The following is a 26,090-nucleotide window of genomic DNA, read 5'->3' on the forward strand; positions in this document are numbered from 1 at the left end:
CAGCGTCCTGTTATATCCTACTGCACTTCCTATTGAAGAATATTTGGGAAAGCTGTAATCATTTCTCACATATGGATTGAATTAATTTGTAAATGAATAGTTGACCGTTTCACTTTAGGTTATTTTTATTTTTATTTTTTTTTTATAGAGGGCCAGGCTTACAAGTTACCATGGGATTGCATCGCAGCTAGAACAGCTTATTGTGCACCCTCGTTCACAGATCCTCATTCTCCGTCAAATCCCAGGTCTTTGGTGAACCGCGAGAGCCTTTTGACTATGGTGACCTGTTTTCCCCTTTGATCTCCCATCAATAGGCCAAGGGATCTCATACGCAGACCTTGTAGGGCTGGGCACATAAATATACCTTCACAGCTTTCACAAGGTCTCTGGCTGGGGCAAGCCGTAGCGAGATTTCCCCGAAAGGACTCAGCTCCTGAACTTGCTTGACCAGCCAATCCTTTGTGGCTGCGTCAGCACAACCTCCACCTTTCTTCCTGGAGGCTTCAGTAGAGTCAGCTTTGGGGGTACCACCCTTGCCCTGCTTTTTCCCAGCATCCTAGTTCCCGGAGGAACTGGCTTTGCAGGCAGCAGAGTTAGGGTGCTTGGCAGCCCACACCAGCCTCCTCTCACTTCTGGATAGCACCTTTTCGCCTTTGGCTAAAGCATCCGCTATCCTCCGTCTTTGCAACTCACCCCTGGAAAGTCGTTTTTCGTACGAGGGATCTCATACGCAGACCTTATAGGGCTGGGCACATAAATATACCTTCACAGCTTTCACAAGGTCTCTGACTGGGGCAAGCCAAAGCGAGATTTTCCTGAAAGGACTCAGCTCCTGAACTTGCTTGACCAGCCAATCCTTTGTGGCTGCGTCACCACAGCCTCCACCTTTCTTCCTGGAGGCTTCATTAGAGTCAGCTTTGGGGGTACCACCCTTGCTCTGCTTTTTCCCAGCATCCTAGTTCCCGGAGGAACTGGCTTTGCAGGCAGCAGAGTTAGAGTGCTTGGCAGCCCACACCAGCCTCCTCTCACTTCTGGATAGCACCTTTTCGCCTTTGACTTAAGCATCCGCTATCCTCCATCTTTGCAACTCGCCCCTGGAAAGTCGTTTTTCGTTCCTTTCCGGTTTCTGCGAGCTTGTCGTCATCGTCAGATTTCAGTAGACCTTCCTCCTCCATTTGGGTCAGATTGTCTACATTGTTCTCACGAATACCGGGTATTTAAGTCCACCTCCCCAGTGACCCGATTAGAGAGGTAAGGGGTGCGTAAACTGGGTTACCCCTGGTTCCCAGAAGGCTCCGTTAAGACACTGAATATTAGGCCCCCAGTGCCACAAGACTCTTGGCACGGATCGCATTACACCTTAGTCTAGGGCCCCCCTCACTTGGTTCTGTAGGTGGACCAACACCCAGTGGCACTTTAGGTTATGCTATTGTGTCATGCATCACACTAGGATATTATTGCCTTAAGGGATGAAATACGTTGTTTTCACACAGGCAAGTTTTGAGTCAGCCATACATATTGAGATGGTTTTTTTCTGAAATATATAGGTTACCATTGTTAATTATCGTACTTGGGATTTGTGTAATGTTTACTGTCGTATTTTCGGTGGTTTTGACTTGAAATGGATGCCAAATTGCTAAACAAATTAATAAATGACACTGTATGCAATTCTGGAAGGGTTAAAACTAGAAACAAATTTTCGGGTTTAAACTTATCAGTTGAAGCGAATAATATAAATATCAATTAAACTAGTGTTTCCGTTATTTCTTAAACCGTAGTGTACGTGTATGTTTTGTATAAGTTATCAGTTTAACTCTTTGTACTCAATCACTCAAGTACTTAATCACTTCTTGACAATGTCACCTACAAATAAACAGTCAGTGTTAGCAAAATAATAACACTGAACTTTTTAACTGCTGCCGAAGCCCTTCGTTCCTACCACCACCCCTAGCTTAAGTCTGGGACTTATATGCCAGACCGCTTTCCATGAAAAATCTTCTTGGGCCTCGGCCACTTTCAATCCTCTTCCAGACACATTCTGCGTCCCAAAACCCTGAAAGCACGACTACACTCCTACCGCCCTGAGCAGGGATAATTACGAGCTGAAAAACACTGAACTGGAGAAATTTTAATCAGTGTCTCTTGGCTGTGAGAAAACAGTGATTACACCCTCTCAGAATACTAGTGCTTCCAGTCGAATGAGTACTTTACCGTTGGATGTTCCAAAATTTGGATCTTTACGGCCCATAAAACGTGATCGACCCGTAAACCTTAAAGAGGCGTTATCAGTGAGAACATGAAGGTCAGGGCTGAGATACCGTAAATGTTCGCTTAATGAGGGAAGCTCTCGAGAGTCACGGGTTCGTGAGAGAAATCCGAAAACGTCTTGTGTGGACCAGCTGACTGCGAAGTGTCGTCTGCAATGAGGCAATGAGGCACGTAGCGCGGGGGTCGTGATCAACGGAATATAAATAGACTACAAAATAACGTGACGAAGTTCCGATCAAAGCGGCATCGATTCCGCTAGATTGGAAACTAGAAAATGTGTAGGGATTTTTTAAATATTGGGGAGGTATCAGTCGGCGTTGTATGGTAAAACAGTTAATGGTGGATGTAATTCATGTCATACACATACGATTTGTAAACAATGTTATTTATTCTTTTTATAGTTTGTAATTTTTTGAAAGTATTAAGGTTTAAAGCACTTTATATATTTTACTTTATTGGAAATGGTTGAAAATGCACACACACCATTGCTGCTAGTTTATATCAACAAATATCAGGGAATTGCAATACAGTGTTAAGAATTTAGATCGATATGCATTATCATTACTAATATTTTTGAGACAGCAACGCTACCTGTACTATGATACGAGATCAAATAGTTTGATTCTGATTGTTGGGTTAGCACTGTAACCACTTACCTACCCAGCTATTTCACGTTGTTAACTAAAGTAATATTTGGTTATATCAATATATATATAGTCTGTATGGGGCAATTTCTCTCCTAACCCTTCGTCCACGAGCCACGAGGGGACTGGAAAATGGTTTAAGACTGGGATAGTTCCTGGTAGACAGATGATCAGGAGACAGGTTCCTTCATACAGTCTATAAATTTGCATATACAATACCTCTTGTTGGTTACTTGATGTTTGAACTACTGTATACACTTTTTCCATCGCTGTGTCGGTGTCAAGTTGTATAATTAATTGATACACACTGACACAACTCATATCAATAGAGCACAATATGGCGGGTGATATGAAGCCTTCGTAGTGTCCACCCAATGATAAATGATACTGTAGATCATAATATGACACAACCACATCATATTATACAGCACGAGGCGTAGTCGTGGGCCACCAAGCAAGGTCTGGGTCTAGGACTAGAATAGTGTAACAGCATTGCTTTGTTTACCTTCTGGAATACAATGCTGTAGACTTTGTATAAAGGGTAGCTAGTGAAGACAATCTGAGAAATGTCCTGACTCACAGGGAAAGATACAGAATTCTCTCATACTTTGAATTATTTGGATTAGTTATATTGCTCACCGGAAGAGTTCCCTGGTTCGCTCCTGAGAACGGTCAGTAGCTTTTTTATCCTTTAAAACTGGAAGGTTTTGGCTAAATAATCCGCTGGATCTTCGTCAGCAACAAAACTAGGTTACACAATCATTATATTCCAATCCACACTATTGTTCTTAATTCATATTAAGGTGGTAAAAGACCACGTCCAATAACGACCTTTTCTATGTTGGTCGAGATTATTCTTCGTCTTGCAGAAATGTTGAAATTTCCGAAAGGAGATGTTTTTGGATACACTCCTAGCCATAGCAGGCTGTACATGTAGCTTCTATGATATCCGCGTTAGTATAGTGAAGGTCGGTAGACGGCCTTGACGACATCCGACAGTTGACGTTCAATCGTTTGACAGTTGACGGACGATAAATGGCGTGACTGATCGCGCCGACACTGGACAAACAACACGTTGGGGCTTTGTACCATACGATACAGCGACGGGTGAACAGCTCACAACAGCTGCTTGATAGTGCTCTTCATTTTGTTGTAAGAAAATGTGCTATGAGTGTAAAAAGAAACGAATATGGTCATGAATGAAAATGCAAACTCTTCAGGTTGGAAAGTGAAGAAGGTCTTCGCCATCACAGTTTTCAGATACATCAGAGCATACTTTTGAACTTTAGGTGCATGTGCCCATCGATGTATATGTGCCTAATAACACAGAGATCCATCCTCAAGGAGTATAGTGCATAAGAAAGGAGTATAAGGTATTAGGGAGACATCCAAAATGAGTCGAAAACAATTTAGAAGCTGCTTGGCTATACAGTTTTATCTAGTTTTCCTTTTTTTAGTCCAATGTTGGTTTATTTAGACAGTTTTTAGTATATTTAGGGTGAAATGCACAAGGAATATGTGTTATTGAAATGTCACTTATTAAATTAATTTTATATGCTAATTTCTTTAATGAAAAACAAATTTTAGTACAATAGAACTGAAATTTTCTGTGAAATTTCAAGATCCACCGCTTCTATACTTCCGATTCAACGTTAAAATTACGTTCAAATTGGTAGTGCAACGGCTCATAAGAAGAAAAAAATAAACCCATTCACTAAATCTTCACTCGGGAGTTGGCCCTCAATAGTCCCTAGCTGTTGATTCAAACTGCACGAAGAGTCTTCTGAACTCAGCTATTTCAACTGGTTCCTCAAAAATGCCTTCCACGTAGAGGACTGTTGGCAAGTTTGATGGATTGCCGCGACAAGTGCCTCTCATACATCACAATGGAGAGGAGTGTTTGTCTTTTGACTTGCTAAACGGCGCGTTGTGTGAAATCTGAGACCGACTTCCACAGATGAGGCCTCGTAGGTGGTCCACGGTGGCCGCTGGGGTCGCTGCTCAAACAACGGTGGATGAAAAAATGTCTCATTTATTGTGCGGCTTCTTCCTTCAGTCAGCTACGATATTAATTTATTCATGCATCATTCAAGACGTAAAAAATCCTTGAGTGCAATTTACTTTGATCATTAGATCTGAAAAGACCTTCTCAAAGTTAAATCCAAGGTAGCATAGCCAAACTATGAGGAAGATTGATCAAAGGACAATTATTGACTATGTCAATCATTGTCTGTGACCCCGCATCAATTACACGGCAGATCGTCTGTCATTTCCCATTTCAACCTCCAGTAGTACAACAGGGGAGCGAGCTGGCCTGCGTGGGACTTGAGTTCCTGAGTTCCCGAGTTCAAATCCAGCCAAATCACTAATTGATTTTATCCACGTGATAATGCCGTAACCCCTAGGTCTAGCCTGAAGTAATGTGAAAAACCATTCATTCATAGCGTCCTAGGTGAAAAAGTACAAAAGATTAGACCATACCTCAGTGAAAATGTGACTAAGCAACGCTCACTAATTGGAAGGTTTGTTCTGATTGGTAAGGAACACTCAAAAGACTTCTAGGAGGAAGACTGCAAATCTTTATAGAAAAATTGAGTTTTATTGAGTTGGTAGGTCGTTTGCAATGTTTTCGTTTCTCTTTTCCTGAAAAAGATAATCATAAATGTGTAGTGTTTGAGTTATTGTGGACATTTTCAATCACGACCAGTAAGAAACAAGATTACATGTTTCGGGATATGGAATTCGATCCCGTTCAGAGATGAAAAAGTGCTTAAAACGTGTGAAGAATAGTAATTAGTAAGCTGGATAATCACATTGAATAATCATACAGAAAACTGTAAGGCAGTCAGATCAACATACAAATATGCAAATACAGTTTAGAAAATGTCTGCAACAATACCTCAAAACCCATTAACACACCAAATGAACTTCATAAAAAGGATGAATGTATAGCTTAATCACAAATAAGAACCTTTTTCAATGTCAATGAACGTTATTGATTATAAGAGATTCAAACAAACAACACAAGGTAATCCAGGACAAAAATAAAGGAGCGAATTAAAACTAGAACCACGGATGGGATCGTGAGGAATGGGACCGATAAATGTATACAATTAGGTGCGACTGGCACCCGACTGTAATAACGCACCTGTGTAGGCTTATGTGGGGCCTTGGCATTGTGTTCTGGACTAATGGGGGCATCTGGAGTACGTGAGGGTACTGGTAATGCTGGACACCCTGTGTGGTAGGTTAGGGATTGTGGTTTGTAGTACTGTGGTACTTTACCAGATTTCATGGTTAGGTTATAGCAAGGGTTGAACATTACCAGCTGGATATTACCTTCCCCGTGTTTTCACTTGGACAACTTCAGAAGTAAAAGAAGAGAAGAGAAGGAGTAAACTTGTGAAAATTTGAACTTCAACTAATCAGCTGTTCAGGCTAATTTAATTGTCGAGTGGTGCAATTAGTGTTTGGTACAATGTAGTCCAGTCAATGAATGCTCAAAAGAGGGGTGTAGAGGACATGGAGAGGGGGAAAATTTTTTCCTGCGGGAATGTGTTCGGGGTAGTTAGAAGATAAAAATACCAAAAGTCCCCGCCCCTGGCCCTGCTGCCATTTTTTAGTTTTTTACTTCTACACTGAAAACCGTGCATCGTACGGAAAATATGTAAATTATAAAAAGAAAGCTGATAAAATTCTCTACAAGAATAGTTATATTCATTTCTTATGTATATGCATTAGTTTTAAAGATATTCTCAAAATAATATAAAATTTATTTTCTAAATTGATTTTTCAGACGTTTTTTTTTTTCAAATAAATTCATATAATCGAATAGCCTGCTGTTGTTTTACATTAATAAGGATAGAAAACAGGTGTTGGAGCACTAACCTATATAATATAATATATCCATCGAATATATTGTGTTAAAAATAGTTTATATAAATTTAAATAAGTTATGTACATTTGTCATGGAAACAAGTAATTTTGGCATAATTATTACACTAAAAATGAAAAAGATTATGTTTGCAGCTACATTTGTCCAGGTTTATTTATAACAACTACCGAAACCAAGACTTTTAATACTATTGTTCATGATCTGACTCACTTGGGACGAGAGGGTCCGACTACTGTCCCAAAAACATGTGCCATCTGGAACTGAGAACCACCATCTAGGACATGTCGATCATTCAATTCCTGTTGATAAGACTCAATATTGGCTATCGAAGTGATAATGCTGTGTAGTCCTATATATTCTTCATCTTCCTCATTCATCAGAATGGGCATTCCATGTATAAAGTTCCCTTAGCAGTTCTGGCATAACGGCCAACGAGGAACAATTAATGGACATTTAATTGCATGTACATCTTTTATTGCTACAATCTTTAGTATATTTGCAAAAAACAAGCCCAACATTTCTCGTGAGTTAGGTGGTTCATTGGTTAATAATGGGAACGGATTACCTTTTTGCGCTCCCAACCCCACATTTCTGAGGGTAGTTGGTTTTCCAAACAGAGTTGTCCTTGATGAAATTATACAAATGATGAAATGTCATATTTCTAAACTGACAGCAATGTTTGAAAATCACCCACTTTTCCCCGAAACTCAAGACATCATGTCAATAGCATCTGGGCGTTGTAGGAGACGAATCTGTTAACTGTTACGATGCTTTATTACGTGGTCAGCAAGTAACTAATCAAATGGTAATCATCTTCGGACAACAAGCTGTCACGGGAAAATATGGCTCCCCCTTTGTCTTCTGCGAGTTCAAACATTGATATTGCAATGATTAAAACGTTGTAGCAAAACCTTTAAGTCTGTTTCAAAGGATTTGTATAAGTTAAAAAAGTTATCAAGATTTAAAGGATTGTTACGATTTGAACTTGCTCCATTTCCATTTATTTAATGAGAGTGGTATGATAAAGACCATAAAGGCTGCACTGTTCAATCAATACTATAGATATTCAGAAAACAGCACGAAGATGGCAGACCAAGAAAGACGCTACAGATTGAAAAAGTCAGTAGCAGTGGGGGTCCCAGCATTTAATTTGGAAGTTAAAGCATAATAACGTAGTTTTATATGTATTTGAGCTCTAAAATATCTTCAAGCTAATAGTATTTATGTTAGGTAATAAAATATTTCGGAGAGGATATACCTCCCTACCCATCCCCCCCACACCAGGGACCGCCACTGGTCAGTAACTATTCATTTGAACAGAGACACCAAAATTATAGTAACCAGGAACAGTAAATCTCCTAACCAAGTTTTTTGAAAATGTACTAAAGATTATAACAGTGCCACATGTGCAATTTGTGCATGCAAGAAAATGTCCAATTGTTCCCCGTTATGCCAGAACTGCTAAGGGAACTTTTTACATGGAATGCCCATTCTGATGAATGAGGAAGATGAAGAATATATAGGACTACACCGCATTATCACTTCGATAGCCAATATTGAGTCTAATCAACAAGAGTTGAATGATGGACATGTCCTGGATGGTCGTTCTCAGTTCCAGATGGCACATGTTTTGGGAGAGAAGTCGGACCCTCTCGTCCCAAGTGAGTCAGATCATGAACAATAGTATTAAAAGTCTTGGTTTCGGTAGTTGTTATGAATAAACCTGGACAAATGTAGCTGCAAACATAATCTTTTTCATTTTTAGTGTAATAATTATGCCAAAATTACTTGTTTCCATGACAAATGTACATAACTTATTTAAATTTATATAAACTATTTTTAACACAATATATTCGATGGATATATTATATTATATAGGTTAGTGCTCCAACACCTGTTTTCTATCCTTATTAATGTAAAACAACAGCAGGCTATTCGATTATATGAATTTATTTGAAAAAAAAAACGTCTGAAAAATCAATTTAGAAAATAAATTTTATATTATTTTGAGAATATCTTTAAAACTAATGCATATACATAAGAAATGAATATAACTATTCTTGTAGAGAATTTTATCAGCTTTCTTTTTATAATTTACATTTTTTCCGTATGATGCACGGTTTTCAGTGTAGAAGTAAAAAACTAAAAAATGGGGTCTTTCCTCCCCTGCCCCCGCTGAAGCAGCAGGGCCTGGGGCGGGGACTTTTGGTATTTTTATCTTGTAACTACCCCGAACACATTCCCGCAGAAAAAGGTTTTCCCCCTCTCCATGTCCTCTACAATCCCTTTATTGACTGGACTAATGTTTCGTTGCACGACTGTCAGTGGCAATGAGAGGTTATAAACGAAAACATAACTTCTCTTAGAAGTTATGAGTAGCGATTTTTAGTAATTAAAACACTGTCGTAGGCAAAGTAGTGTACGCAACTCGCGTAAATAGTGTTAACGACACTCGTAGAAGTTTTTAAGGCACTTACCAAGGCTCGTACCTTAAATTTTCTTCTCGTGTTATTAACACTATCTTTACGCAATCGTTGCGTAAACTACTATTAAACAATCGCCTAACATTAAATATAATCCTAATACCGAATATCTTTGTTCTACCCAATCCAGATAAAATGGACGACAAATTTTACCAGGCCGTGTAAGATCTACTCCGACTCAAAGCTGAACTATTCTCGCAAGAGTTTCCTCCGCCATAAACTGGAGACAAAGGTCGTTGATATTAATGGCGGTATCGACCAGGCCAGAGATAACATCGGTTAGCGGTCGCGGCAACAGAGGCGAGGCAAGTGAGCTTATTTATGAGTTCCATTCTGAACACAGGACACTCGTCATAAATACACCTATCTTGATCGTACATCGTGGAAACTGCAGCAAGTGGCGTTAGTGGCGTTAGCGTTCCACTGAGAACACCTATTGTCGACCTTGCCAAATTATTAGGTATGGAGCGATATCTAGGTGATGTTTAAGTGATTTTTGCATGATCTGCTCATATAGTATCTTTATCATCCATACACTCAGTTGGTAAAGTTACACCAAAACACCTGTTCACCTCATTCTCATGAGGTTCAGGGAACGAGCTTAGTGGTTCGAGCGGACTTTGGTGCCTGAGGTCCCGGGTTCAAATCCCGCCCAATCACCTATGGATTTTAAGTGATAATGTAGCAACCTTAATGTGAAAAACAATCCCGGGCTCGTGTTAGCATCCTGGGACAAAAAAAATCTTAGGAGGTTCAGAAACAGTCAAGTTATAGAATACCTTCTGTACCTTAGCTCCTAGTTAGAAAAACACCCTTTGCAAGAAAATTATGAACTTTCTTTTACTGTGAAGCTAAGAACAAGAAGTCTTGTCTGGTGTTGGATGTAAATTGTGCGTTTAGTTTATATTTAGGTAGCTCTTAGGTCTTTCAAGTTGAACATTTTTATGCCTGCATGAATTGCCAATAATATTCTGTCTACAGAAATAGGATGTACTTTGAAACCATTGTACGTACTAAGTTAATTCTTAATTTTCGTTATATTTATTATTTTGACCTATTGAATCTATTCCAAAATTGTTGGTGCTCACTTACGGGACACACTGTATAGATTATGCCTTTCGGTTAAACTGGCCAGTGTTGTATGTGAGAGTGAGAGATATAAAGTAATTGTGTCATAGTAACTGATACTTCTCGGTCTGCCGCGACTGCGCACTGACCTTAAATGAGACTTGCAAAGATAATGTTGCATGTCAAAGGACTTAAATAAACTTAGCCGTATCCTACCTGTTAATATTAATTGTGTTTTTAACATGAAACGGCCTAAAATAGTATTGAAATTTGATACCACGTTTATGGGACGAGGGACGTCATAGTACTGAAGAGAATGAAAATCTTCTAGAAATGTTGTCTTGAGAGGAGGAAACAAACTATAATCTATGATAGACCAAACACTCGTATCCCTTCACTTTAAAACCCCTAATGCTGATTATAGGGTCAACTCTGTAAATTTCACTTAATTTGTTGCTTATTTTGAAATTTCCGTAGCAACTAATAATGAACCGACATAACTGACAGTGTTTGCATACCAATACAAGTTGAAGTCTGCAATAATTTCAAAATAAAATTCATTGCATGCACATTGGTTTCAGTAACGTTTGTTGTGCAATATTGGAATATCGGTATTGACTTGATTGCACATGCTGTGCATTAATATTTTATGACTTCCAGTTGTTGCAAATTTGAAATGGAATGCATACCTCTATAGAAATATTATATACACGATTCGTTGAGTATTTTTGAAAGCATGGTTGTTGAACAAAGAAATATCCCAGTTCGTGGTTTCATTGGACCAACCAATGAACGCTTCTATCGATGTAATCAATGTTAAGAGAACCCTGGTAAATATCATAAGATAAAGACGAAATCTCTGTACTCATGGAAGAATTTCTCTATCAATCGAATCAGAAGTTTCGGTTTCGTCAAAGGTCAAAAGGAATCCAAATCACTCGGACCGCGAAATCGTTTCTGAGCGTCAGAAACTGTTCTCATAAACGTAGAACCTCCAATTGGCGATGAGTTATCTGAGGGGCGGTCACGACTCTGGGAACAGACCTTATCACACTGATAACAGAACAGATGTAACCGAGGCACGACCGTTGTTGTTGCAACCCGATGTTGTGGTCCAGGGACTGTTGCTGTTGGTCATCTCTGCGAACCACGACGGTGGTCAGTTGTGTAACTCGTGGGGCCCTCTACAGTTCCATTTATTATGTTGAACCTCGATAACAAGACTCTCGGGAGTGTTGAACAAGACTTGTTATCAAGGGTGACTGGTGACTTCCTAATAGTCCTTGGGCTTCCTGCTTGACCGGCCATCTTGGTTAGTTTCAAATAGCTGCTGAGAGTTATTTATCATCGAAAGGTATTTTTACCACACTATGATTTTTTTTAGCTGTTTAACATACGTCAATTGGTGGCTGAAAGTTACGTTTTGCTTGCCATACCAGCTGTCATCGTCATTTGGGGACCGAGCAGGTTTTTACATCCCTAGGGCTGCAAAATCAGCTGCGCGCTTACTACAATCAGTATCCATAGCATTGCAATAGAAGTGTTTTACTGTCACCGCTGTCTAGCAACTATTTATTATTATTTTTGCTGATTCCTCAAATTATTTCTTCACATAACCCTAAAGTTGTAGTTGTGTTGACTATCAGTGTGCATTATTATTGTGGTGAATAGTGGTAATAGGGTATAGTGTGGTGAAAAATAGCGTTCGTACCACGGACCGAAATGGTTTTGCAGCTCTCGATCGTTTTATGTCCTAAAAAGATTCAAAAGATTCAAAAGCTTTATTCACCATTCAATACAAAATGTACAATAGGCTTTGTCTCATACATTAAATAACTTAACTGCTAAAATAAATAAATCATAAATAAATAATTTCATAACTTAAACAGTTAATCACTGTGTTACGATAAGTTAATAACTTATTCACTTAAAAGGTGATACGAAACATCTTGTGTGTATTACGATCACAAACAGTCATTGCCGCTCTTTGCGTTCTTACACAAATAGCTATAATATCTGTTTTTACCTACGGGGTAATTTTGAACGCAGCTTTAAACAAACTATTAGCTCCCTGTCTGCCTACAGCAGTGAGTTCTGCTCAGTCCGCATGCTACCACGCAGTCACGGTTGGAGAACTGTTTTATGTTCTTTATCAGATATCCAACCAAGGTCAACGGAGTCAGTGGACGCTTCCCACATATCTCTACGTTATTGGCGAATCAACTCCTGGGATGGGGGTTTATGCGGTCACTCACTTCACTGCTTACTTAGTTCCCCAATTAGGCTGGGAGTTTGCCTGCAATTATCTTGATAGGCTTATCATTTTAGAGATTTTAAGTTGTTCATCCCATAATGATTTGTTGAAATATCGTTTATTGCTTTAATGTTGTGTATTAATTTCCACAATTGCAATAGGATCTAATATTACCTCTGAAGGAATTGCACAACCGATTTCTGCTGCATTGAGATTATTGTTTTTGGTAAAGGAGATTTCTGTATCCCTTCCGAAATTAAAAGATCTAAATTCAATTTGTTTGTTTTGTTGATAGGTCGGTATATAAATTACATGCATTTTGAAATGTCGGGATATCACCTGTGAGCAAATTTCGTAAGATTTGTAACCGACCTTTAAGAACGACCCGCACGCTCCATAGTCACTAAACCATCCGTGCCTATCTTTGCTTGGTGCTCAAGTTTCTCATAAGCAAATTGTCGTTCAATACAAATTTAAGTTTCGTTTCAATTCCAGAAAAGGGAAGCTACAACCCAGCTAATAAAAAAATTTATCTCAATTCTTGAATGGTTTACTTATCAACTTGACCTACATTGTCAATATTACAGGTGGTGGCCGGCCTGGGCCTGGTGGTGTTCCGAGCCCTCGACTTCGGCCTGGAAGATGAGGAGGAGAGACATCTTCACCCTGACTTGGACCAACTCATCAGCGACATGACGAGGACGTGTAAGTTTCTGTAACCCATTGTTTTTTTTTTTACTTCAAAATGTGAATGTTGAACGTCTCAAACAATTTTCTACCAGTTGGCCATGAATTCTACCATGGTTTTGTTTATTTTCCATCATAAATAATTAAGTTCATTGGCTTAAGAATGTTTTACCAGCTGATCGCACTCAATACTAGGTCATTGATTACTTTGATTTAAAAGCGTAGCGTTCATTGGTTCAAAAAGGTGAAGACCAGTTGATCGAGTTGCCACTTGATCGCCGATTCGACTGATGTCGACCAAGTTGCTTGTCGATCAAGTGGCATTTACATTTTTATAGATACATTACTCTTTAAAACTTATCACTGACACATGTAAGCACATTCTTATTTATTTAGTCGTTATTTATAATAAGATAAACAATAAATAAGGTAAACAATGTTTGAAAACGCAATCGACATCCGTACGAAACATTACTATCCTCATCATAGTCAACGTATTTAATTACATCAGTTGCTAAACAACATCACGGTGGCCCATCTCTGCTCGCTTTGATTGAAAGCCTGCCAAACAAATTAGATTTCAGCATTTGGAATCTAATTTGTATTTGGTAAACTGGCCGAATGCTACTTCGTTCTCTGAGTAAAATATGTGAGCAAACGCTGAAGCAAACACTATTTAAAACCTCTTAATACTATACAGTAACACATAAGCATAAGCCATTCGACCTATTACAGTTAACTTTTACTTTAAGACTAATCTTCAATTGATAATTTAACTTTATGTAGGTTACAGGCAACACCCTGGTTGTTCTTGATAGTTTTGTCGCAAAAAACCCTCAATAGCTGTTTTTTCAACGTAATTTTTCTCAATAGACCATTGAAAAAAACATGTCTCCGTTCGTGATGAAAGATGATGAAAAACTCTAGAGCTCTCGCTAGCAACATCTTCACCCTCAAAGTTGTCTTTAGTTATTTTAAATATGAGCTTTGGATAGAGATTTCTATAAACAGAGATTCCACTCCACACGTTTTCAATTAACATGAATTGTACAATTTTGGCTCAGGATTTCCTAGTCTTACAATTCGATGGATGAAACCTCCTCGACTATTCATGCAAACAAGACTACTCCAGTAGCCTACATGGTGTCTGGAGTTCCCAGCCTCCGTTATCACACCTCGCTCAGTGACCTGGAGACTTGGGTTGTAGTCATAAACCACGTCGAGCAATGCCTGGGCAAACTTCCTGTGTTTAACACCGGTATATAACTGCTATCTTGGGTCGTTGTCCCGGCTAATCTTAGCGATAACGGCAAACTGCCGTCGTATATTGTCTCGACTCCAGACGAGAAGTTCTGGAGAGATATTTGTTGCAAATTAATTGGTTGTTTGTGCCGGTCATGGAGGATGATGGTTATACTCATGGGTCATGTCCAGTGAGATCTTGGATGTTTTCAATTACAGTTCCTAGGTCCGTATTTGCTTACAATTCGATATTTTTGATGTTCTGGAGTATGTGAGCGTGTTTTGGAGCGTATGTGTGTACTGGAGTACTGGAGGCGGAAGTGGTGCGGCACTGGTAGTGCATAGTTCCGGTGTACCCAGGGGGGCGGAGGCATGCATCAAGCCCTCCATCCATCCATACATCCATATTGTACAATGTACAGCATCCATATTGTACCCATCCAGTCCCCACAATGGATCTCGAGACCATTATTCAGTTCTTCCTGGGAGAGTACGTTCTTGTGTAATCTGTTACAGCTGTGTTTGTTAGTTAAAAACCCTCGAATTCGCCAGTAAAACTCGTATAAAGATCTTACAAATGTCGTCTAAAAATTGTATTGCATTTGCATTCGTTTATGCAAAGCTTAATGTCACTATAGTCTGTATGAAGGAACTTGTCTCCTGATAAGTCTACTGGGACTGACAGACCCAGGCTAAACTGGCCAGTCCCCTGGTAGAAAGAGTCTCATGAGACAGGCTCCGTCACAGTTTAGGCATTTTGAGGCAGTTTCAATTTTTTAAATGTATTCAACCCAAACTTTTATTTTTTGAAGCTTATAAACTAAAGTCAGAACAATAAATGTCATCCCTATAAACTTTTTTAACTTAATTCAGATTGTGAATAAAAGAACACCATTAAAGTCAAGATTTAAATTAGAAATTTGTTTAACTGTTAAGCGTCGGTTCATACGCAATTGCATTGCTAGTCTTATAGTAAATTTGTAGTTTTTTAAGCGATACACCTCTATGTTCTTCTGAACAGAGTTTTACCAGGTCTATTATGGAATTGATTACGGTGTCAAAGTTCCACAGCTTAAACTGGTCAGTAATAGACTTGTAGTATTACAAAATAGCAAAATCGTGCAAACCTTCTGATGTAATTACATATCCACTTAGTGTTCGTTGATTTCTATACAAAACACAATAAATTGCTGACGTTCTAACAAGAGAATCGTCGTGTTTGCATGCAATCTGAAATTGAATATCTTCGCAGTATCAAAAAGGTTTGCCTAAAATCTGCAATTCAACATTTTATTTCTCAAATTTGCAGCAGATTATTTATTACCTTGACTCCAGCCCCTCCAGTTCTCTATTCCAGTCCTGTCCCGGAACTCCCGCCCCCATCTCTCATCTCAGTCCGGTCGGTTGGGTTATGAATAAAGATGTATTTAGGAAACAAAACATGCTTGACCTGGCCTAACCTAACCCGGCTCTTGACTATGACAGCATCAAGTTCTTGCGGGGAAAGTATTCTGGTATTGTCCTTTCCCTTCTTTCCCTTATGGCGATCGTTCCTTTCATCAGCAACAACAGCTGTTTAACTGTTGCAAAGGCTTACAAATTGCATAAATATAAGTGAAACTTATTAAACATTCTGATGTATAGATTGCTACTAGATAGTTTAGTGTGTGTTTCTGCTACTTTACTTTTCCTTCTTTCGCTTCAAGCGAGTTTTGCCTTCCAACAGCTGTATGAAATCCTTGTAAAGCCTGATGATGCATCCAAACTGAAACTAGTTGCCACAGCAATATTTGAATTTACTTACAAACAGCCATTTTTAGTCAAATTTGCGTTAAAGGCCGAATCACACCGAGCTAACGCAGCGGCTAGTGAATGTTTAGTTTAATTTTACAAACTTCACATTGAAATGTTTGAGCAGTGCCAAAGTGTATACATGAAGGATAGTGAAAGCAAACCCAGTTATTCAGCATTAATAGTGTAATCATAGAAGCTCAATTTTATTTCAAAATAGTCCATTATGAACTATCTTGCATTTCTCATCTTCAGACGGGATTACACGATCAAGTCAAAATATTAAGATCAATCCACGGGGAAGCATTGGACTTTGTTATTAGGGACACACTAATCTTCTCTTAAGATTTTCGTTTATAATTTACTTCGCAACTATAGAGATGGATAGCGCCAAAGTGTAATTGCTTCACTTCGCCGTCCTTGAATGTTAAGTAGCAATTTGCCAGTTTTTCATCTCTTCAGAATGGAAACGGGTGTGGAAGCGCCTACGGGGTATTTAAATTTTAAATCCATTTTCAGTTTGCAAACAAGACATACATGTTCCACGACAGTTTGAGGAGTGTAGGAAAATTGTTTGTTATTTAAATCAATGCGTGTAAATAGTATTGTGAGTGAATGTTGTGTAAATTGGAAAAAATAATAGTTTGTGTTCTTCGAAAAAAAGAAACTATATGAATCCTGGTGTTAAGTGGTTTCTTAAGGCCTTTTCTGCATATTTGTTTTGCCACATGGTCATTCTTGTTCAATCTAACTTAATGTAATATTGACGTTTGTATAATTTTGTCCTAATATCCTAAATATATGATTTTAACAGTTTTTATTAAACCCTGTTATTTATATTAAATTTTGCTGTCGTTAAAAGGTTTTTAAAATAGATCAAATGGTTGCCACTGAGCTAGAAATATAACTGGTTAGCACCGTCATGGCAATTCTGCTAGAAAATCAAAAGGCTATAATTTTGTTATGTTGGCACCAACTTGGGGAATCCACTCATTGACATTATGTTGTACAGTCCCACAATCCCTTAAATATACTTCATCCCTATAGTACAAACGACGGCCAACATCTCCCGTCTCGAAATCTCCCATTCAGAGTTTAATCTCCAGTTGTATCTCTAGCTCAGTGGTAGCAAATCATACAGTTGGAAATTAATACATGACGCATGTATAATAAATAGACGTCGGGAACCAGCTGGTCTAGTGGTAGATCGCAGGGTTTAGGTGCCCGAGGCCTTGGGTTCAAATCCCGCCAATGAACAATGGATTTTATCCATGTGATAATGCCGGAACCCTCTATGACTTGAAGTAACGTGTAAAACAGTTCTGGGCTAGAATTAGCGTCCTAGGACGTAAGGGTGGGGCAGGAAAATTTTAAATAATATAAATATACATTGCTTTGTAGACAGTAACTATTTCTTTACGATACAGTCGAACCTCGTTAGTACGAGTCTCGATAAAAAGAATTCCTCGATAAAACGATTTGTTTAAATCCCCTAGAAACTTACATAAAGGTCAATGCTAAAATCACCTCTGTACAACGTAGTAATTAGTTTAAAACCCTCCATAAGACGAATTTGTTTGTGACATGGGCTCGAATGTGTTGTGACTGATTAACCTTTATACAACGAATATTCTCAGCACAAAACCTCTACAAGACGAATGCAATTTCTATAATACGAATTTCTCATGATCTTTACCTCCATAGTAGTATAGTACGCAATTTTCAAAACATCCCCAACCATCCCTCTTCCTTCCTCAGTCATTGTCTTTCTCTTAGAGGGAGGAGATACCTATATAAGACGAATAACGGCAGTATTAAACTTCGATAAAACGAACCTCTTTATTAAGAATACCTCTATAATACGAGTTTTCCCCCTACCCCATAAAATTCGTCTTATAGAGGTTCGAATTTTACACTAAATCGATTGTAAGTTAAGCAAAAGCTACTTTAAAGCGGTTTCACTACTTGTAATCATTATTTTTCAATTACAACTTGTCCAACCCAAGAGCGCTAGGGGCTATAAATTGAACAAGTGCAATGCGATACACTTTCTATGGCGGTGTGGGTAACTTGGGCAAAACTAATCGTACTTTCACAGCTGATCGCGCAAAGAGTAATAAAGTGTGGAATCTATTAAACATAGAGTTAACAGTGAAAGTGCACACGATATCGAGCCTTATTGGTAATGTGTAATCATGGGAATGCAGAACTAGCCGAAGCCGACTTGTTTATTTATCACTTTATGGCAAGTAGTTATCTGTATTTAATTGGTTGTAACCAATGTGAATATAATAAGTGTAAAACAGTTTTATGGTTGATTGCGTCGTAAAGTAGTCGTTATTATCTTTATTGCACGGGGCTAATTATTAAGGAGTTACTGAGGTAATTCGCATACTGTACTTTGATATTTTTTCTTATGTACGTCTTCGGTTCGTGGAATTTTTATGCTTTGAGCGTTATTTAGATTTATAGTTTTTTGTTTTACTTTCATGTATATTTTGGTATTTAGACCTAACAGACCTTATGTAAGTAATTGTTTTAAACTGGACCATAAGATAAAAATTCAAAATTCAATTTTTTTGTATTTGTCAATATCTAGTCAATGGCTTGGACCAATAATCCTCAGTGTTAGGTTTCTTGGTTTACCTTTGAATGAAAATTAAAATCTGATTGAAGTGCAATCGGTGAACCATGTAAACCCTTTATTTTGTTATATTTAGTAACACATGTTTTTAGTCATAACTAGCCACGTTTTCTAAAGTCGTGGTGTGACACCGATATTATAATTTTGACATAATCCTGAATTTTAAAATTTATTCAAATGTATTTAAACGCATATCATCGTAATTTTTGGGCTGATTTTTTTATGTTACGTAGCTAGCTAAAATAATGTTACAAAAAAGCTATCGTAGTGCTAAATGTTTACAATACGGCCCTTCGTCAATTATAATATTTTTTTTTATAATGCAACTAAATATTTGATTATTCTTAAGAGGGATTCCCACTACACAAAACGTGGAACCTTCTGTTAGTTTAGGAGCGAAAGTATCACTTTATGGTACGCAATCGTGTTTGTTTACGATTAATAACCACTTTCGCTACGTGTGACGAAAAACTATTTTCATCATATATAACATTCTAATCGTTGCAAAATTAGACCACATTGTTTGAGGTCAACCAAAGTCGTCATCAAAGTTTACATTTCTGTTGTTTACAAACATAACTTTAAATATCGTGTGATTAACAACGATTTCATAATGCACTGATAAAATTTAGAGGTAAGCGAACTGAACAATTTACCTTAAGTTTTTCTCTGATTCTTATTTGAAGTTGCTCGAAACTATGAATTTGTGGATGATTTAGGATAACTAAACCGGGATGGATTATACTGTTTCACACCATACTCTCGATGACGTCATCAAGTGAAGTACCTAACGTTGGGTTTGCGTGTAGTTCACTTTCATGTGTTGGCGCCGCTGTTCAGCGAAAGTGTTATAAGTCTCCGTCACCCAACATACATTCTAGGCAAGTACGGGAGAAACCGTGGAAGATAGCATCTGGCAACACCGCAAGTTCACAAATAATCACTTCCAAATGAGGCGAAGTACGTAGAATGTACGGCCAGGGTTGTCTTCGTGCCACAAACTTGTGAAGAAACTTACAAAAACATTCCCCCAATCATGTTGTGTCACTGGAGTTTTAAATAGGCTCTCTGTTTCATGATTTGTTGGATGCTTGGCCAAGTGGAAATGACTAAAGATGTGCAAAAGTGCCTGATCCTACTGAATAGGTCAAAGACGGTATAGAAATTGGCGGTTATTGTAATCATAAGGACCACACGTAACAAACCAACCAGGCATAATGTATTGTATTTAAACCACTTTAATCGCCCAGATTAGTAGCTTCAACGATTTGCAAACATCGGTCTCGTAAACCCAAATGCATCTCTAATCCAAATTAGCGCTGCTTTGTGCTGTAGAACTGCTTGGTTATGCTAGTGAAGGTTCATTATTCGTTCTTCTAATTATGTGTGATTTAAATGAGATAAATAAGCAATTTCAGCCCCACATTCGCGTAAGTGATATGATCGTATCCTAAATGGGATTTCGAGTTGCACCTTCCTTCATATTCGTGATCCTACTCGTTAGTCGAAGTTGCAACGTCATTTGTTTGTGGTGTGAACTAGTTACTTGCCTCTGCATCATATCCAAAGAGATTTAAAAATCTTACTGGAAAGCTAATGTTTAATCAGTCAGACAAAAAATCTATAAGTCGCTAAAAGGTCCAATTAAACTTATTTGGACAAGAAACGAAAATGCAGACTTACGAACTGACCAAACGGAATTCACGTGGTACTTATAATAGTAACTTGAGCCTATTTCTCTCTCTACTTTAATATACTATACATAATTATACTTTAAACTTTATAAATATTAACAAGATGAATGGAAAGTAAAAAGTTCCAAAACCAACCAATAGGCCAGAGTCAGGTTGTCAGGTATTCCTGAATTGCGCCAACTATTTCAGGGAGCCACCCGATACGTTCATTATCGGCTGTCAGCCGTATTTGACTGGATGATTGAGTAGGTTAGGTTTAGGTTAGGTTAGGATTGGTTAGGATAGGTCAAGTTAGGATAGGTTTGGTTAGGTTAGGATATATTAGGATGACACGTAAACAAGGACATTCCTTCTGCCAGGAACTCACCCCTACCTGACTTGGGATTGGCGCACCTAAGGAACATTTGTTGGGACCCTTTGAGTTCTTGGCGCAATTCAGGAACTCTTTGGCGCAATTAATGCAGGACCAAAAGGATTACTTCTCTGTGGTATGACCTAAGAGAAAAAATCCTGACCACGCCATTTATCAAAGACAAGCCGTATGAAATAATATTTGCTCTCTTTGGTCTGTCCACGTTGCCGCCAACTGACAGTTAGTGACAGAACAGTGTAGTGCAGAGGTCCATTGTCAGATTGTCAGCTACAAACTACACCCTGCACAAGACCTGACATGAGAGCAACTCCTAATGAGTTGGTAAGCACGACCGTGACGAGCGTGCACGTTTGTGTGTGTGTTTGTCGTATCCTTTGTGGCTGGAGTCAACATTGCAGTAATGTAAATTGTGTTGCTATTCACTATTCAGCTTACGAATAAGACAGAACTTAGTAATAGTAGTATGTTCCTTACCGTTTAATAGCCACACTAATGGTAAGACTTATTTTGCCCTTAGCAATATAACCACCACTATGTATGTAGCATAGCATGGTTGGGGGTTTATTTAGCCCCTATCAATGTTTCGGTTGAATTTGCTCCTAGCAATATTAGGTTTGCTTTTTAGGTTTACTTGGCCCTTAAGAGGTAGTCGACCCCTCGCAATGTTTTCCTTTGTGGATGCGATACTCCCTGGTGTGGATTAACGTCCGCACGGGTGAGTACTACGACTATCCGCAGTACTATTCTGATAATTAGACCAATTCGTATATACCAAAGGCAAAAATGTGGTTCGGATCCACTATAAACTGTAGGTCCCTTAGTTGCCATTAGCTGTATGGGCTGTTAATTAACAGCTGTGTCTAAGGAATATCGGCCTTAGTCACTAACAAGACTACATGATCCCACTCATCCTACACTCATCTCCATTCATACTTAGTTTAAAATACCTATTTTGTATGGTCGTTATTTCATTGAAAAGTATTAAAGTATTAAAAAGTAATATGTGAATCTCGAATCTTCGCCACTGCATATTTTTAGTATAGCAGAAAACCGAAATCTTATTAAGCCTTTCCATGCGATCTGTCGCACGACAAAAGATAATCATCTTAGACTTTGTGGTTTCATGAGTGAATCAATAACCTCATATACACGTCTTACTCATTCAAATAATTTAGTTCCAACAGACTGTATTTCACGTGTGCTTTAAGAAGATTAAGTTGTCATGTCATCTTGTAACGTTGACAATCATTGTTTTATGATTAGTTTTCTATGACCAAGTGGTGTAATAAACTTCATACCCATTTCACTTCCTCCCGTTCATTCACAACCTAACCTAACCTTTACTAGATGTGGTCAATCACGGTTTATGTGCCACAACTCTGGTTCAGCTCATAATTGCTGTGTCATTTCTCACCGGCGAGTGAGTGGTTAACACTGAGTTATGTACTAGTTATGATATAGAGTTAACTACCGCAGTTAACTATAGAGATGGCATGTAATGAGTTTTAAGAGGTGAAAGTAAGTCAGTCTATAAAGAATTGTTATGAGATTGGTTTATTAGAGTTGAGTTAATTGTTTTGGACTGGTTTTATTGTTTTTGTGCTTGCCCGTTCATTTTTTAGTTACAAGATTTATTATTTTGTGTACGGTACACAATTGTTTATTTTGGTCTGTATGAAATTCAAAATTATACACACAAAGAAATACGCAACATAATTTAAATCATACAACATTTAAATCATAATCCATTCCATTTGAGTATCGAAAACGTTAAGTACAACTTTTCAACGGTATAAACAAGTGCCTTTGTATTCTTATTTCGTGAATAAATCAAGGGTAAATAAATAATCTTCTATATCTATAAAAGAGGAACTATGTATGTATGTATGTATGTGTGTGTGTATATACGTTATGGACTCCGAAACCGCTCGACAGATTGTAATGAAACTTTCAGGCATTATTAAGCATCTTTCAAGGATGGTTCGAGTGAAGTTTGGTGCAGATCTGTCAAAAGGGCTCTGCCCCAGAGGGTTTTAAGTGGGCCAATGTCAGACCTTTTGATCTACAATGTTTACAAATAAATATAATTTAAAAGCAGATGTTTACTTTCACCAACTGTTTTGTAGGTTTGAATAATCACAACATTCTGTATTAGCATTAGTCATGATTTGAAATAGTGCCACAGTGTTACTACAGAGTGCAGCACAGAGAACTATTTTACTTTTTAATAAGTCCAAATGTATTAAACCCCAATCGCAGCACACCTGTGCAGTCAACAACGTTTAAATTCTCCAATGTTAAATATTAAAACATAAAAACCTTTAGCAAACAATTTATGACAACCGCTAATTTGCAACCAAAAGGTGAGTGAGCGTAGCGAACGAACATCAACCTGGAGGCGAGTAAGCGTAGCGAACGAGCTAACCTGAAAACATGTGAGCGCAGCGAACGATTTCCAACCTGAAGGTGAGTGAGCGTAGCGAACGAACTTCAACCAGGACGTGATTGAGCCATGCGAATACTTATGAAGTTAAGCGGGGCAAAGCCCGCGGGTACAGCTAGTAATAAATAAAGGAAAAAAAATTATATAAATGGATTACTTATTGGATCAAAAGGAACGATTCCTAAACAAGTCCAGCAATTTTGGAAGAAATTCAATTTGGAAAACCAAGTGTTTAATATCTATGTCATTTTCATAAGAATAATCATAATTCATTAGGTTTGGACAAACTTGTAAAATTGTTATGTTATATCATTCTTTGTTCTACTATAGGACCATTAGACCCTATTTCTTTTCACTTACGTAAATGAGTTTCTACATCAAGCTAGAACACCAAAAGTGTTTTAGTTCTAAATTTGTTTGTTGAACTTAGAGTTTGCCATTTTCAAAATGTCTATAAAATTAAATACAGTATATAAAAGATACAGGGTTGCAAAAAATATCTTTCATCACTGAATTAACTTACTTAAACCTCAAATTTTTTGTGAGTCTGAAAAGTTAAACATCCTTCTAGTTCAGTTCCCAGTTTTATTCCATGTCAACATTAAGTGATGCTAAACCTAATGTCAGGTACGCATTCATAATATCACTCTACGATGAAGAGATCTCATAGAGTGTGGATATACGACCACGGATATAGAGTGTGGCCACGGCACCACCACATGTACAATGCCAGTTGGACAATTGTAGCTACTGCATAACAATTCCTCTACGCATCGGCTGAACCTTTTGGACGCACTACAAAACTACATCCGTAATTACCATTCCCAAGGTCATATCTGTTTGCTTTCTACGAGGAGAAAGTCCACCCTGATGATCGGGTCTAGGGGGTAATTTGAGCATTACTTACTCTATGGATGCGCGGTCCTGTATCGTGTGTGCTCTGTGGTGAAATCTCCCGGCACGACATTTGTCGATAATTGGAGGGAAATGTTAACAAGGGATTGCGTTTGGGTTTACGTTAATCGGTTTGGTGTCTAAGAATAATATGGTTAAAGAGTCAAACAATTTTACAACCTATCTACTTTTCTATATACTTAGGCTGGTACGTTAAGGAGTTTCCCTGTTTACACCCCTTTGCCATCCTACTTAACCGATTGCTGCGATTGTGATGTCTTTCTACAGCTTATAATCTCGTGGATTGACGATTGGCAACTAAAATATTTATTTAAGTGCTTCGCCCACTAGTGTTTAGTTAATTGGAGTTCGCTTTCAAAGATCCAGTGCTGCTGACCAACTTTCTTAGTAGTTTTTAAATATATTAACTGTGATTTAACAGCTGATCCTTCATTTGAGTTGCACAGTAAGATTGCAAGCAAGAGTCGAAACAGTTTGAGAAAATAAATTAAAATAGGCTACTTTTATTAATAGTTGTAACTTGATTAAAGTAGGAGAATTATTCTACAATCAACAAATTTAATAGACATTACAGTAGGCCTATTGTAAATAAGTAATTTTGTTTGCCAAATAACTACTTAAACAAACGTAATCTATGGCATGCAAACGGGTTTTGCATTGTTGATTTATCTTTGGAAGTTTGGAAAGATGTTTTGAACTAAGGACTCTATTGAAATACGCAACTTGCACACGGGTCCCTCGTATTTATTATTTTTGTATCGCAAGCATTTAATCTCATATTTTTGGGAAAAGTTGGTTTCGTTTAATCAACGCTCAACGATTTTATTTCATTATCATAATACGTTATCATAAAACATATTATAATGGATGGTGTTTTTATGACGATACACCAAAGTGTGTATTTAAAAGCAAAGATGAGAGAATTATGAGTGTGAAATGACTTTGTTCTTTAGCCAGAACCATCGATCAAAAGTCCAACGATCAAGGACAACTCGGTCCATCTTTGAACCATTAAACAATTTTTCACTTCTTACAGGATCGAACCGGTGACCTCCTGATCATAAGGTATGGAGTACTACTCAGCTATTTAAACGTTATTATTGTTGCACCGCAGTATGATCGATACGACGGAAGTCATGAATATGATGAATGAATGCGGTGCTAAGCATGAGGCCGCTGTAGGACGAAGCCTTCAATAGAGGTCAAACTGATTGTCAAAAGATGAATATATGATTTGGTAAAATTAAATCTTAACAATGTTGTATTTTGTTTAGCGTGAAAACTGAACGTTATCACACAATACAGTTTAGAACTCTGCTGTCTCCATACTTACGTTAGACGAACGACACCTAAAATACGAATATGTTTGATGGTAATTAATTAAATGTATGTTAAAATATCTAAAACTCTCCATAAGTAGCATTTCTTCTTCTTCGAGTTCCAATTCACGTTCATACAAAAAATTACGATATAATTTTCATCTCGCATTTAATATTTAACATGTATTATAGTCTGTATCAGCGAACCTGTTCCCTGGCCAGGTCTACGTGAGACTGCCTATACCATTGTCTAATGGTCAGGAGACAAGTTCCGTCATACAGACTATACACCACCCTTTCGGTTCATAACCGCTTAAACATTCAAAACCGTTTCTAATCCATATAAAACAGAGTGCAATATTTTAAACGT

At 38.0% G+C, this 26,090-nt stretch overlaps 1 protein-coding gene across 3 annotated transcripts in view; it reads left to right on the forward strand.

The window, feature by feature from the left end:
* The window catches only part of LOC128999463 (protein spire-like), a 205,204-nt gene that overhangs the window by 61,424 nt on the left and 117,690 nt on the right, over window positions 1-26,090 (forward strand). For all 3 annotated transcript variants that reach the window (XM_054426000.1, XM_054426002.1, XM_054426001.1), the window contains exon 3: window positions 13,200-13,317. In XM_054426000.1, coding sequence (XP_054281975.1) covers window positions 13,200-13,317 — 118 coding nt within the window. The remainder of the gene's footprint in view (window positions 1-13,199; window positions 13,318-26,090) is intronic.

Source organism: Macrosteles quadrilineatus, unplaced genomic scaffold (assembly GCF_028750875.1).
Source record: "Macrosteles quadrilineatus isolate MER2022 unplaced genomic scaffold, UCM_ALF_1.0 Scaffold_8__2_contigs__length_117827958, whole genome shotgun sequence".
Taxonomy (NCBI): Eukaryota; Metazoa; Arthropoda; class Insecta; order Hemiptera; family Cicadellidae; genus Macrosteles; species Macrosteles quadrilineatus.